This window comes from Phoenix dactylifera, chromosome 1 (assembly GCF_009389715.1).
Source record: "Phoenix dactylifera cultivar Barhee BC4 chromosome 1, palm_55x_up_171113_PBpolish2nd_filt_p, whole genome shotgun sequence".
In the NCBI taxonomy this organism is placed as follows: Eukaryota; Viridiplantae; Streptophyta; class Magnoliopsida; order Arecales; family Arecaceae; genus Phoenix; species Phoenix dactylifera.
The window spans coordinates 2,928,980-2,942,505 of record NC_052392.1 but is presented as its reverse complement, the minus strand read 5'-3'; the positions used below and the strand labels follow the sequence as shown (position 1 = coordinate 2,942,505).

General features: G+C 40.5%; 2 protein-coding genes across 5 annotated transcripts in view; one reads left to right on the top strand and one right to left on the bottom strand.

Annotated features, from left to right (window-relative positions):
• The window catches only part of LOC103721783 (ABC transporter G family member 41-like), a 75,691-nt gene that overhangs the window by 37,108 nt on the left and 25,057 nt on the right, over positions 1–13,526 (bottom strand).
• Positions 9,751–13,526, top strand: part of LOC103698569 (putative disease resistance protein RGA4) — a 29,123-nt gene continuing 25,347 nt past the window's right edge. For all 4 annotated transcript variants that reach the window (XR_005510808.1, XR_005510805.1, XR_005510802.1 and 1 more), the window contains exons 1-2: positions 9,751–10,751; positions 10,924–13,386. Coding sequence is in view for 1 of the 4 variants with exons in the window: in XM_039123994.1 (XP_038979922.1) it covers positions 10,410–10,751; positions 10,924–13,386 (2,805 nt within the window). In the remaining 3 variants the exon portion in view is untranslated. The remainder of the gene's footprint in view (positions 10,752–10,923; positions 13,387–13,526) is intronic.

Genomic DNA, 13,526 nt, shown 5'->3' with positions numbered 1-13,526 from the left:
AAAGCAAATGTGTGTAATTTTAGAAAAAGTAAAACTAAAAGAAAAATTAAAAAGGTATGGGTACCAAAAGGAACCAACTTGACTAACCATGAAGGACCCAAGAAAACTTGGGTACCTAAGATGACATGATTTGCTTGTGTAGGAGTGTCTTGCAGCCAAAGTCAACAAAAACTGCTGGTATTTGGATAGTGGCTGCTCAAGGCACATGACGGGTGATAAAGATCAATTTTTCACCCTTGAAGCTAAGAAGGGAGGTGCTGTGACGTTTGGAGACAACAACCAAGGTCACATCATTGGTATTGGTAAAGTTCAAATCACCCCTTCTACTTTTATAGATAATGTTAGATATGTTGATGGTCTTAAGCATAACTTGTTAAGCATTAGTCAATTATGTGATAAAGGATATGATGTTATGTTTAAACCATCACTATGCATTATAACAAATCCTAATGATAATAGTTTAGTTTTTAAAGGAATTAGACGTGGAAATGTATATGTTGTAGACCTAGAAGATCTTGCAAAACATAACCAATGTCTAGTTGTAAATGAAACTAAAGATAATGATGCTAGTTGGTTATGGCACCGTAAGTTAGGTCATGCAAGCATGGACACAATAACTAAACTAGTTAAAAGAGACTCTGTGATAGGTTTGCCAAAATTAAAATTTGAAAAGAACAAAATATGTGAAGCATGTCAATTTGGCAAACAATCTAGGAACTCTTTTAAATCCATAAAATGTGTCTCTACTTCTAGGCCTCTAGAATTACTACACATGGACCTATTTGGTCCAACTAGAACAACAAGCCTAGGTGGAAATAAATATGGTCTAGTTATAGTAGATGATTACTCTAGGTACACATGGGTCATGTTTCTAGCGCATAAGGATCAAGCATTTTCTATGTTTAAGAAGTTCCATAAGGAAGTAACAAATGCTAGAGAGTCTTCAGTCATAGCCATTAGAAGTGACCATGGTACCGAATTCGAAAATCAATTATTTGACGAATTTTGTAGTAAAAAGGGGATAACCCATAATTTTTCTGCACCTAGGACACCACAACAAAATGGAGTTGTGGAAAGGAAGAATAGAACACTAGAGGAAATGGCTAGGACTATGTTATGTGAAAGTAACCTCCCTAAGTACTTTTGGGGAGAAGCCATTAATACCTCTTGTCACATATTAAATAGAGTTTTATTAAGACCCATTATAAAGAAAACACCTTATGAACTTTGGAAAAACAGAAAACCAAAAGTTAATTACTTTCATGCCTTTGGATGTAGGTGTTTTGTACATAATAATGGGAAAGATAATCTAGGGAAATTTGATCCTAAATCTGATGAAGGAATATTCTTAGGTTATTCTACAACTAGTAAAGCCTATAGAGTCTTTAATAAAAGAACCTAGTTATAGAAGAATCTATACATGTTGTTTTTGATGACTCTAGTGACATCTCATCTAGTAAGAAGGTTAATTTTGATGATGATGTTGAAATACTTGAAGAAAAGATAGATGAGATGGGATTACAAGATGATAATCAAAAATTGATTGAAGAAGCATCATCAAGCCAAGAGCCTATTGTGGATCATGGGCTAACAAAAGCTTGGAGGTATGCTTACGGGCATCCTAAGGAACTCATTCTAGATGATCCATCTCAACCGGTTAGGACTAGAGCTTCACTTAGAAATTTGAATAACCATCTAGCTTTTGTTTCACACTTTGAGCCCAAACATATAGAAGAAGCCGAAAATGATGTAAATTGGATAAATGCAATGCAAGAAGAACTAAACCAATTTACTAGAAACAAAGTGTGGGATCTAGTAGAGAGGCCTTCTGAATATCCAATTATAGGTACAAAATGGATATATAAAAATAAGCTAGATGAAAATGGAATTGTTATAAGGAATAAGGCTAGACTAGTGGCAAAGGGTTATAATCAAGAAGAAGGCATAGATTTTGATGAAACCTTTGCTCCCGTAGCTAGACTTGAGGCTATTAGACTATTATTAGCATATGCATGCTCTAAGGATTTCAAACTATTTCAAATGGATGTAAAAAGTGCATTTTTAAATGGGTATATTAATGAGAAAGTGTATGTAGAACAACCTCCTGGTTTTGAAAATCATCAATACCCTAATCATGTGTATAACTGAACAAAGCACTTTATGGATTAAAACAAGCACCTAGAGCATGGTATGAGAGACTTAGTAAATTTCTATTAGAACATGAATTCTCTAGGAGAAATGTAGACACAACATTATTTCTGAAAAAGCAAAACAAAGATATGTTATTAGTACAGATTTATGTTGATGATATCATTTTCGGTGCTACTAACAATCGCCTCTGCGAAGAGTTTGTTGATTTGATGCAGAGTGAGTTTGAGATGAGCATGATGGGAGAGCTGAACTACTTCCTAGGGCTTCAAATCAAACAATCTGAAGGAGGAATCTTCATCAATCAAGCAAAATATATCAAGGAGATGCTCAAGAAGTTTGATATGGAGGGAAACAAGTCAATCAGCACCCCCATGAGCTCATCATGCAAATTAGATCAAGATGAATCAGGTAAATCTGTAGATCAAAAACTTTATAGAGGTATGATAGGATCTTTACTGTATCTTACTGCAAGTAGACCTGATATTATGTTTAGTGTGTGCATGTGTGCTAGATATCAGGCTAATCCTAAAGAATCACACCTAGCTGCAGTTAAGAGAATTTTTAAATACTTAATAGGAACTAAGAACATAGGGCTATGGTACTCTAAAGAATCTAGCCTAAACTTAATAGGATACACAGATTCAGACTTCGCTGGATGTAAGCTTGATAGAAAAAGTACCAGCGGGTCTTGTCAATTTCTAGGAGAAAACCTTATCTCATGGTTTAGCAAGAAACAAAACTCGGTTGCATTATCCACTGCTGAAGCTGAATATGTGGCAGCCGGGAGTTGTTGTGCTCAAATCTTGTGGATTAAACAACAATTAGAAGATTATGGCATTAAACAAGATAAAATTTCCATTAATTGTGATAATACAAGTGCCATAAATCTAACTAAAAATCCAATTCAACATTCAAGAACTAAACACATTGAGATAAGACATCACTTCATAAGAGATCATGTATTGAATGGTGATGTGACACTCCAATTTGTTTGTACTGATAATCAATTAGCAGATATTTTTACAAAACCCCTAAGTGAAGAGAGGTTTAGTATGCTTAGGAGGGGATTAGGAGTGATTGATCCATCCTAGTGGTGGTTTTCACTAGAATAATTGATTTTGATGATTACAATGTGGTTAAAATAGAGTTTCTTTTCAATGATCATCAAATCAGATCATAATTAGGTGATTTTCCCTCATTTGGCACGATTATAGCATGAGTTTTAGGTGCGTGCCAAAGTTAGAGACGACTCGAGTAAGTTTCAGAGCCGGCTCCTAAGGGGGAGTCGACTCGCGCATTTGCGGGAGTCGACTCGCAAAGATGGCAGCTGAGGGGGAGTCGACTCGCACATTGTCGGGAGTCGACTCGAAGTCTACAGGCGCATAAGGAGAGTCGACTCGCGCATATTCTGGAGTCGACTCGAGGTCGAGTCGACTCGCGACTCAGGAGAGTCGGCTCGCAGTCGGGATCCGACTTTTTAACCCTAGGTTTGTCGTTTCGCAAACACTTTTCTTTCAAGCCGCCACTGTTCAAAAAGCCCTAGAGCCGACTCCTAGGTCGTCCCCGATCGTCTCCAACCTCTGTTCGGTCGATTTTTCACCGGTTCTTAGGGTTTTCGTCCGTTCCTAGGTCGTCTCCTGTCCGTCCCGAGTCTCCTCCGTCGACCTTTCTCCGTCCTTTAGGTGTTTCTTCCCGTTTAGGTCAAGATGCCTCGTAAGACCGTGGTTAGGAAGAGGTCCCGTTCCGAGGCCGGTCCCGAGCGGCGCTCCAAGGCGCGGCACGATCCCGCGAGGGAACCACCTCCGGCTCGTTCCCCGCCTAGGGCGGTTCCCGCAAGGCCGTTGGCCGGGAAGGCCGTCACCACCGGGAGGTATGTCAACTTTGACTATCTCTCCCGGGAAGGGTTCACCATAGGTGATAGGTTTAGAGCCCAGGGCCTAGAGTACTTCCTCACTTTGGACCTTCCCACTTACCCTGACCTTGTTCAAGAGTTTTATAGTACCGTCCATCGGGGAGATGGAGGTATCGAGGGCACAGTAGTAGGTGTCCCTGTGCGTGTCACGGAGGATCTCATTGCCCACATCCTCCACCTTCCATTAGTAGGGGTGGCTCCCGCACACCCTGAGGATAGAGTTGAGGCCCTTACGGTCGTCTTAGGGCATCCACCTCAGTCCCCCCTAGACGAGGTATCTGCTAGCTCACTTTCTATTGAAGTGAGAATCCTTTTGAGTATTCTGTCCAGGTCCATCTTCCCTAAGACAGGAAGATTTGATTTTGTAAATGAGAGGGACCTAGCTATTATGTCTTACATTCTTCAGGACACCCCGGTCAACTTCCCTAAACTCATCTATAGGTATATGTGTGAGCCCCTAGATAGACCTAGGCTCACCCTCCCATACGGCATGATTTTTACTCTTCTCTTTAGGGAGTACGAGATTCCCATTCCTGAGAGGGAACCCTCTCGTGCATTGCGATGGACAGATCGCTTGTGTACGGGGACCATGCACAGGATGGGGTTTCGGAAGAGAGAGGGGGTATGGGTTAGGAAGTCTACCCTCACCGCTCAGACCACCAGACCTTCACCCAGTCCTGAGCCCGATTCAGACTACCCAGACCTTCCAGACCATCCAGACCTTCCATCCACTCCTCCTGCTCCTACCACCTCCACCGGACCTTCCTCCTCGGCACCACCCTCTATGGCGGTCCGGATTGATCCTGAGCAGCTCCGAGAGCTGCGACAGGAGATAGCCAGAGAGGTGAGGGATGAGCTGCTTCGGGAGCTCCGAGGTGCGGTGCCTGCTCCCACTCCTGCACCCGTATCTTCTCAGTTGGTCCCTTCCTTGACAGCCGTGACTGACATGACGGCTCATGTACGGGAAGAGATCTACAATGTCCGGAGTTTGGTCCAGGCCCAGTTCCACAGCATGAGTGAGGTCACGAGCTCCACTCGACAGATGCGAGAGGAGATAGGTCGTGACATGCACACCACCACCGAGGGGGCCGAGCGCTTGTCGAATGTACTCATCGACAAGCTGGACGCACTTCAGACATCGGTGACTGGGCTTCAGGCGTCGGTGACAGAGCTCTCCACTACACATAGCAGAGCCACCACGTCTATCATCACACAGCTTGGCCATGTCACAGATGCAGTCACCCTCCTCATGGAGCAGAACCGATTGAGAGGAGGAGCACCATCCTCGAGAGGAGGAGCCACATCCTCGAGAGGAGGAGCCACATCCTCCAGAGGAGGAGATGCATCCTCGAGAGGGGGAGCTTCATCCTCGAGGAGGACATAGATGTGTTTGAGTTCTGTTTTGTATTGTTTTGCTTTACTTAATGTATGCTCAAATGTATTCACATTCATATCAATACAATGAGTAGACATCTTATCTTCATTTCTGTGCCATTTGATGATTGGTTGTGCCATTTGTGCCATTGATTGTGTGTGATTACCTCCTTTTTGATATGATGACAAAAAGGGGGAGAAATATGTATAAAATGTGTAAAAGGGGAGAAATATAAAAAAATATGTAAAAAAAATCAATGAAAATAAATAAAAAGATAAACTCTTAAAAACACACACAAATTTGTTCTAAGTGGATTCGGTACCTCGAGGCTCATTATCTCTCTTTTGGGGCTCCTAATGGAGTAATCTCCAGAATCTATTCAAGGGATATTCGGAGATTAGCTGAATCCTACTCAAGAACAAATTGACAGATTTTTCCTCTAAAAACAAAAAATTCAGTTCAAAAACTTCAAAGCATTAAAAGGAAATTCAGAGAATCAAAACATAGTTGAATGCATATGTTGAGGGGGAGAATCTGAATTTTAATCAAGCTAAATCATTAATGACATATAAGCCAAACAATTGATTGCATAATATGAAGGCTTATATAATTCCAAATGAAAGGGAGAGCTTTAACTCCGAAATTTGTTGTTTCACTCCTTTCAAACTTGGATAAATTAAATTATCAGACATTTGAATTCATTTATGGATTTTATTTCATTATTTATTGAGCAAGTCATTTTACATATACTCAAAGTTTTGTCATCATCAAAAAGGGGGAGATTGTGGAGTGATTGATTAAAACCCCATTTGATTTTGATGAGCTCAAAGCATTTGAGTATATCTTGTGATTACTAATGAATTCAATTGAGTGTTTCAGTGAAAATCCTGTCCAAGTGTCTCTAGATTTGGTTCATAGTATTTTGGATAAGTTAAGAAGTCTGCTGAACCAAAGTCTGAGACTTGAGTCGACTCCCGAGTATCACGAGTCAACTCCAAGCGTATCAAGTTCACTGGCACGAGCTCGAGTCGACTCCAGACTAGTACGAGTCGACTCCGACTGAGAACAGAAAGAAGAACAGAAAGCCTCATCTCAGAACCTGTCAACGAGTCGACTCCTGAAGTGCGCGAGTCGACTCCAATGTTCAACGAGTCGACTCCAGGGTAGTAAGAGTCGACTCCAAGAGGTACACAAAGAAAAGGTCAGAGAGCATTTTATGGACTCTGAGATTCGAGTCGACTCCCGCAATACGCGAGTCGACTCCGAGACTGTGCGACCATCGACAGACAGAAAACCATGTTACTGCCTCTGAGATTCGAGTCGACTCCCAGACAGCTCGAGTCAACTCCAAGACAAGCTTCACGTCAAAAGGCAGAAGACCAACTTTCGGAAGCTGAGAGCCGAGTCGACTCCAAGGAAGTTCGAGTCGACTCCAAGACTGGATGAGCCAAAAGACAGAGAATCGGAAGTTCGGGCTCTGAGATTCGAGTCGACTCCAAGGACAGTCGAGTCGACTCGAGTGGACAAAATTCAAAATTGGATCCACGGACTTCTGTGGATGAGCCGACTCCAAAATTGCCAGGTCAGCTCCAGAAGTTGGCGAGTCGACTCCAGGTCAAGACGAGTCGACTCCCAGTCGTGACGGCAACTTTAATTCAAATTTGGAACAGTTGCCGAGTCGACTCCGAAAAAGCTTGAGTCGACTCCCGCTACAGCCGAGTCGACTCCTGATCGCGCGAGTCGACTCCAATCCACCAACGGTCATATTGTCAGGCTGCGCAGAGTGTGCAGAACGGACAGAAAAAGCAGTGTAACGGCTAGTTTCCGTGGGGGTTGGCTTAAATAGCCACAGAAGACTGTAGCAAGGGAGAGAACAACCATTCCACTCCAAGCATTCAAGCTTTCAACTCTGCAACTTGTTCTTCAACGAAAAAGAGGGAAGATCTGCAATAACTGCATCCAACTACATCTTCTCAACATTAAAAGCTTCCTCCTCCTGCATTCAAGTCGACCACTCTTTCAAGAGGAGACCAGAAGTTCAAGAAGCCATTCCTCATCTTCGATCTAAAAGCGTTTGAGGCTTCTTAACTTCATTTATTGTTCATATTGTTTTTATCTGCTTTTTGAGAAGCTGTTTTCTGTTTTCTTTTACACACTGTATTTACTTGGTTCAATCGGGGGATTGAATCAAGGGGATTAAGGTTGGTTGGTGAGCCAAGTTAAAACCAACGTGTGTAAGGGTTTGATTGTGAGCCCGGGAAAACAATCGGGGTTGGTTCTAGTCGGTGAGCCTGGGAAAACCGACCGAGTTCGTTGTGAGCTCGTAAAACAACAAGTTTGGTTGTGAGTTTGCAAAACAACCGGCTGTAATCCAAGGGGGTTATAGTGAATTCCCAAGAGAGACTTGGGGAGTGGACGTAGGAGCAAGGGGTAGCTCCGAACCACTATAAAACTCTGTGTTTGCATTGGATTGTCTCTTCTCTTCTTCCTCTCACATCACTCACAGCACTTAGCATTAATTAAATAACTTGCAATAGTTTTTAATTAATCATCCATAACGTTTTAATTATCCAAATTAATTTAAAACCCAATTCACCCCCCCCCCTCTTGGGTTGTCCATCTGGGCAACACCAGGACGTCATTATAAGCACCAGAAGAGGTTGCTGCAGGTCGTAGCAGCGGAGAGGTCCAGCCGAGGCCGGTCGGATCTGTGGCGAAATCCAAAATTAGATTAGCTCTTAGCGGGACTGAGGTTTGACCTGGTCGGCACTGAGGTCTGCTTGGCTAGAATGGGGTGGTCCCCTATCTTGAGCAGGATGATTCATTTTGCCCCCTATCAATAATTATTAATCATTTTATTTTCAGCATCTCACTAATAGAAAGATCAGCTAATAGAAAAGATATATTGTTTAATATAATAGTTGAATGTTTGTAATATGATAAATAAATGTTTGCTTATGTGAAGACATCCGATTCTTTTTGATTTGATGAAGAAGATTTTAATTTTTTTTTTTTTGAATTTGAGTGGTTGTTTTCATTCTTGTTGGAACATTTATGTTGTGATTGTTTCAACATATGAAAAAATAGAGAAGAAAAATTAGCAATAGTTATATGCTTCAAATGAATAAGTAGAGAAATGGTAAAGTTATAACTTTTTATTAGGTTGATCATATTGAGCAATAAGTTGTAAAAGAAAATGACTAATTTCTTCAATTGAATCTATTTGATTATGCCACATATAACCCAGTTAGGCCTTGCGGATAAGAAGGCTTTGTTTATTATGAATGTTAAAACAAAGATATAGAATTTCTATAATATTTTTTTAATAAATTTTTCTAGCTTTATTGGTTCCCGCCCTATAATATATATATACAATATTAATATATTTATTATCGGAAAACTCTGCTTGATTAAAATATATCATGGTTATACTATCTCCAAATATAGGTCATATATAGTTCGTTAACAGTTTTGCCCATGAGGATTTTGGTACTCCTATCAAAAATAATTGAATCAAGTTCTCCTATATGATCACATATTTAATACATATGAGATCCCTAGAATTGAAAAATAAAGTTTTCTTATGAGGATTTCAGTATTTCTTATAAGATATTTTAATATATATGAGATACCTAGAATTGAAAAATAAAATTATTGGTATATATTTTAATATTTAGTACATTATAAATTTCTTACCTTAATGATGTTGGTGGATTTTCGTTAATGGTATTTTCAGCCCAAAAAAGCTCTTATTTGGGGTAATTTTCTTTTTTATGCATTATGAATTATTTTTTTGTGCCCTATCGAATGAAATTTGTTATTTTTTCTTTTTAAAGACTCCAATGAAAAATCTAAATCGCAATTTTTTAAATAAAAAGCAAAATTGTTCTTTTTTTTTCTTTGAGTTCCAAAAAGAAATAAGAAACAAATTTTTTAGCCTACTTTGTGCATGATTTTTTTTGTTTGCTAATTTACTTTTTCAAAATTTTCCTTTTTGAAAAGTCCTTTTTGAATGGAATTCTTTTTTGTTGGTATAGAAAATATTACAAATGGATTTGCTTTTTGAAGAGAAATATTATGAACAGATTTTCTTTTTGAAGAGTCTGGCTTTGAATGAATTTTTTTATTTTTTTTGTTTTGGAGAGTACTCCTCCTTTTTCACCTTTTTTTTTGTGGGTTGATGAAGAAAATCCAAATTATGGGTTTTTGATTTTTTTTTCCTTTTTTGTACAAGGAGAAACAAAATCGTGGTTTTTTCCCCCTCTTTTGTGCATTGAGAACCTAAATCTAACTCATGGTTTTTTTTTTTTGCATGCTAATTTAATCTTCTTTTTGCCCTTTTGTGCGTAGAGAAATGAATTTTATCGAGAAGAGTAGATTTTTCTATGAATTTCTTTCTATTTTTTTGAATTTTGAAGAGGGGTCAAATTTTCTCTCTCCTTTGATAAAGAATATAGGTATAAAGATTGTGCAAAGCCAAAACTAGATTTACTGGAAAAAGCTTATTGCTATATTTGAAATTTTCTTTCTTCTCATTTCATGAAGGGTCACGGTTGTATCCACTTCAATATTCGTCCATCAATACATATCTCAAAGCGAAATAAAGATGATCCAATGGTCGCGGGCATGGATCTCAACTTTTTTCTTTTCTTTCTTTTGACTTTTCGTTTGTTTTTGTTTCTTTTGATTTTTGGTTTTTTTTTAAATTAGTGGGGGGGAATATATTTTTTTTTGTTTTATTGTGTGTGCGTGCTTTGTTGGTAAGATTTTTTCGCTTGCCTTTAGGAAGCTGAAATGTTTGGACGGAAGTATGCCAAGTGAACGAGGTCTCTGCTTTGCTTGCCATTGACTTTACCCGGCTCATCGTTTCCGCGAACGAGATAGGAAGGAAGCGAGAAGGAAAGCCAAAGCCCTCTTCCTTGTTTGCCTTGTCTTATCCGAGCAGAGCAAGGAGGAAACCGAGGTTGTGCGATGGCGAGCGCTTTCCTCTCTTCCATCCTATCAAAAACCAGCCAAGTACTGGGCTTTGCTCAGAGATCGGCAGTCTCGCTGTCTTCATCATCGGATCCATGCAGCAGTGTCCTGAAAGATCTGGAGAAAATGGAGAGAACATTGAAGAGGATCCAGGCAGTGCTCCATGACGCGGAGGAGAGGGAGATACGAGACGAATCCGTCAAGCTCTGGCTGAAGGAGCTTAAAGAAGTGGCTTATGATGCAGATGACGTGCTGGACGAGTACGAGTACGAGTTACTGCGAGCCCAAGTGGAAGGCCGAGCTTCCCGCGAGAGGAAGCGAGTGGAAGGGGACGACGAGGTAAGTGGTTCTCTTTCCAGCAGAGTGGCTTCAATTACGGGCGGCATGTGGGATAGAAGCATCTGAAAAAATAAGTATTCTAAAGTATTTAAATCATCTAAAATTCAGAGGGTAAGGCTGGTTTATTTTTTTAAAAAAATTAAATCTTTTTATAAATTTAAAACTCCAACAGGTTTCAACTCCGGACGGCATGGGGGATAGAATCAGGGACATCAAGGAGAGGTTCGATGAGATCTCGCAGGATCGGGAACGCCTCCGTTTAAGAGAGGAAGATGGAGAGAGACGGGTCCTCAAAGCTCCGTACCCAGCATCAACCAGCCACATGGTGGAGGAGTCGGGTATTTATGGAAGGGAACGCGACAAGCAGGAGGTAATTGATTTGCTGTTCTCCGAGGGTGTGGGAAATGGTATCTCCGTCATTTCGATTGTCGGCAAGGGGGGACTGGGAAAAACCACCATCGCCCAGCTGGTCTACAGCAACTCCAAGGTAAAAGAATATTTCGATCTAACCGGATGGGTTTGCGTATCCGATGATTTCGATGTTCCAAGGCTAACAAAGGCCATCCTTGAGTCTATTACTCAAAGTTCATGTGATCTTACACAACTAAGCACACTTCAAGATTCTCTCAAGAAAAGCCTGAAGGGTAAGAGAGTGTTACTCGTGCTCGACGATGTCTGGAATGATCAGCAAAGCCATTGGGAGTCGTTAAGAAACCCCTTCGTTGGCGCAGAAACCGTAAAAATTATTGTGACTTGTAGGAATTATTCTGTCGCTGAGATCATGCAGACAATGCGTCCTTATCATCCTGGCTGCTTGTCTCCAGAGCAGTCTTGGTCATTATTCAGACATTATGCATTCGGTAGTCAAGACCCTGAAAAACAACCACACTTGGCGGATATCGGTAAGCAGATTGTCAAGAAGTGTTCTGGTTTACCATTGGCTGTGAAATCAATAGGAAGCCTTCTAAGACACATGGCAGTTAAAGATGACTGGATGGATGTCATGCAAAATGATGTATGGGAAATCGAAGAGAATAATGAGATTTTTCCAGCTCTTAGATTAAGCTATAGCCGCATGCCAGCACGTCTAAAACCTTGTTTCGTTTATTGTTCCATGTTTCCCAAGGATTATGCGTTTGAGAAAGATGAATTAGTCCGATTGTGGATGGCGCAAGGTTACATCGAGACATCTGGAGGTAAAAGAAGAATGGACGACACTGGCAATGAATACTTCAATGACTTGCAAAGAAGATCATTCTTTGATTCCTATCGGTCTAAGTTTAAGATGCATGATATGATACATGATTTAGCGAAATCTATTGCAGGAAATGAGTGCTGGGCAATTGTGGATAAGAAGCTACCTAGTCTCCCCAATGAGGTTCGCCATTTATATATTGGGAAATCACTGCGCTGCTATAATTTTAGCGCCTTACGGACGTTGTTATTACAACATCGGTATGGAGATCGAAGAGTAATCCCTGAAATAATCAAGAATCTGCCGCTACTAAGATGTTTACGGACTCTACAGTTTTTTTGGGAAAGGAAAGATGAGATACCAGATTTATTTGGGAATCTGAAGCACTTGCGCTACTTATGTATCACATCCTACGAAATTGAGAAGCTCCCTGAATCAATATGCCTCCTTTATCACCTACAGATATTGGTACTTGATTGCGAGAATCTTGCAAAGTTACCAGATGGCCTAGGCAACCTTACTAACCTCCACCACTTACAAATTGCGAACAAGGTAATTCTTAGCCTGCCAGCTGGGATCGGAAAACTAACAAATCTTCAGAGCTTGCTTGGATGTTATATAGTGCAGGGTGGGATAGGAGGAGCGCTGAAGGGCTTGGCGAACCTCCGAACTCTCATTATCTCAGGGCTCAGGAACATGGTCAACATAGAGAATGCTAGAAATGCCGGTCTTAAACATAAGCATAAATTTGAGCAGTTGGTTCTACATTGGAATGCGGTCAACGAAAAATGTGCTTTGCATGGTATTGGACACTACAGAATACTACATCTAGAAGCGGAAAATAAGGATGTCCTGGCCGATGAAAAAAGAGAGGAAGCGATGCTTGAGTATCTTCAACCTCACTCCAACCTCAAAATTTTGTCTATACAAGGGTATGGTGGTTGCAAGTTTCCTGAATGGGTTGGAGATCCTTTCTCCTTTGCATCACTTCAAAGAATCCGTATATTTAATTGTGAAAAAATAAATTCTCTTCCTCTATACATTCATGACTCTCTTGGAAATTTGGACGAACCCATATCAACATCCATGCTTGAGAGGGTGTATATTTCTGGTTGCCGGCAACTCACATCCATAGCAGGGCTGCATCATCTCCACTTGCTTAAATATCTGAAGATATATAATTGTCCTCAACTCCGGCTCTTATCAGAACAAGGACTGCCATCCAATGTTCGATATTTGCATATTGCGAAGTGCCAGCAATTGACATCACTGTCAGGCATGCAAAACCTTACTTATCTCAAAGAATTAATTATACAAAATTGTCCTAAACTTCAGATTATGGTAGAAGATCAGCTCTCATCTATGCCTCATAGAGTGGAAATTATTGATTGCCCTGGATTGAGTAACTGGTGCCAAATACAAAGAATCAATTGCATTCAGGTACCCTCCATCCTAAATTTGAAGGCTCCAATTGATCACTTGAAGACTTACACAATCGTACATTCTCAGATTGTCGGTTTTAATTCTTCTGTACGAAACACATGCACCAATAGAGTTCTCTGATTCTCTTTTGCTAATGT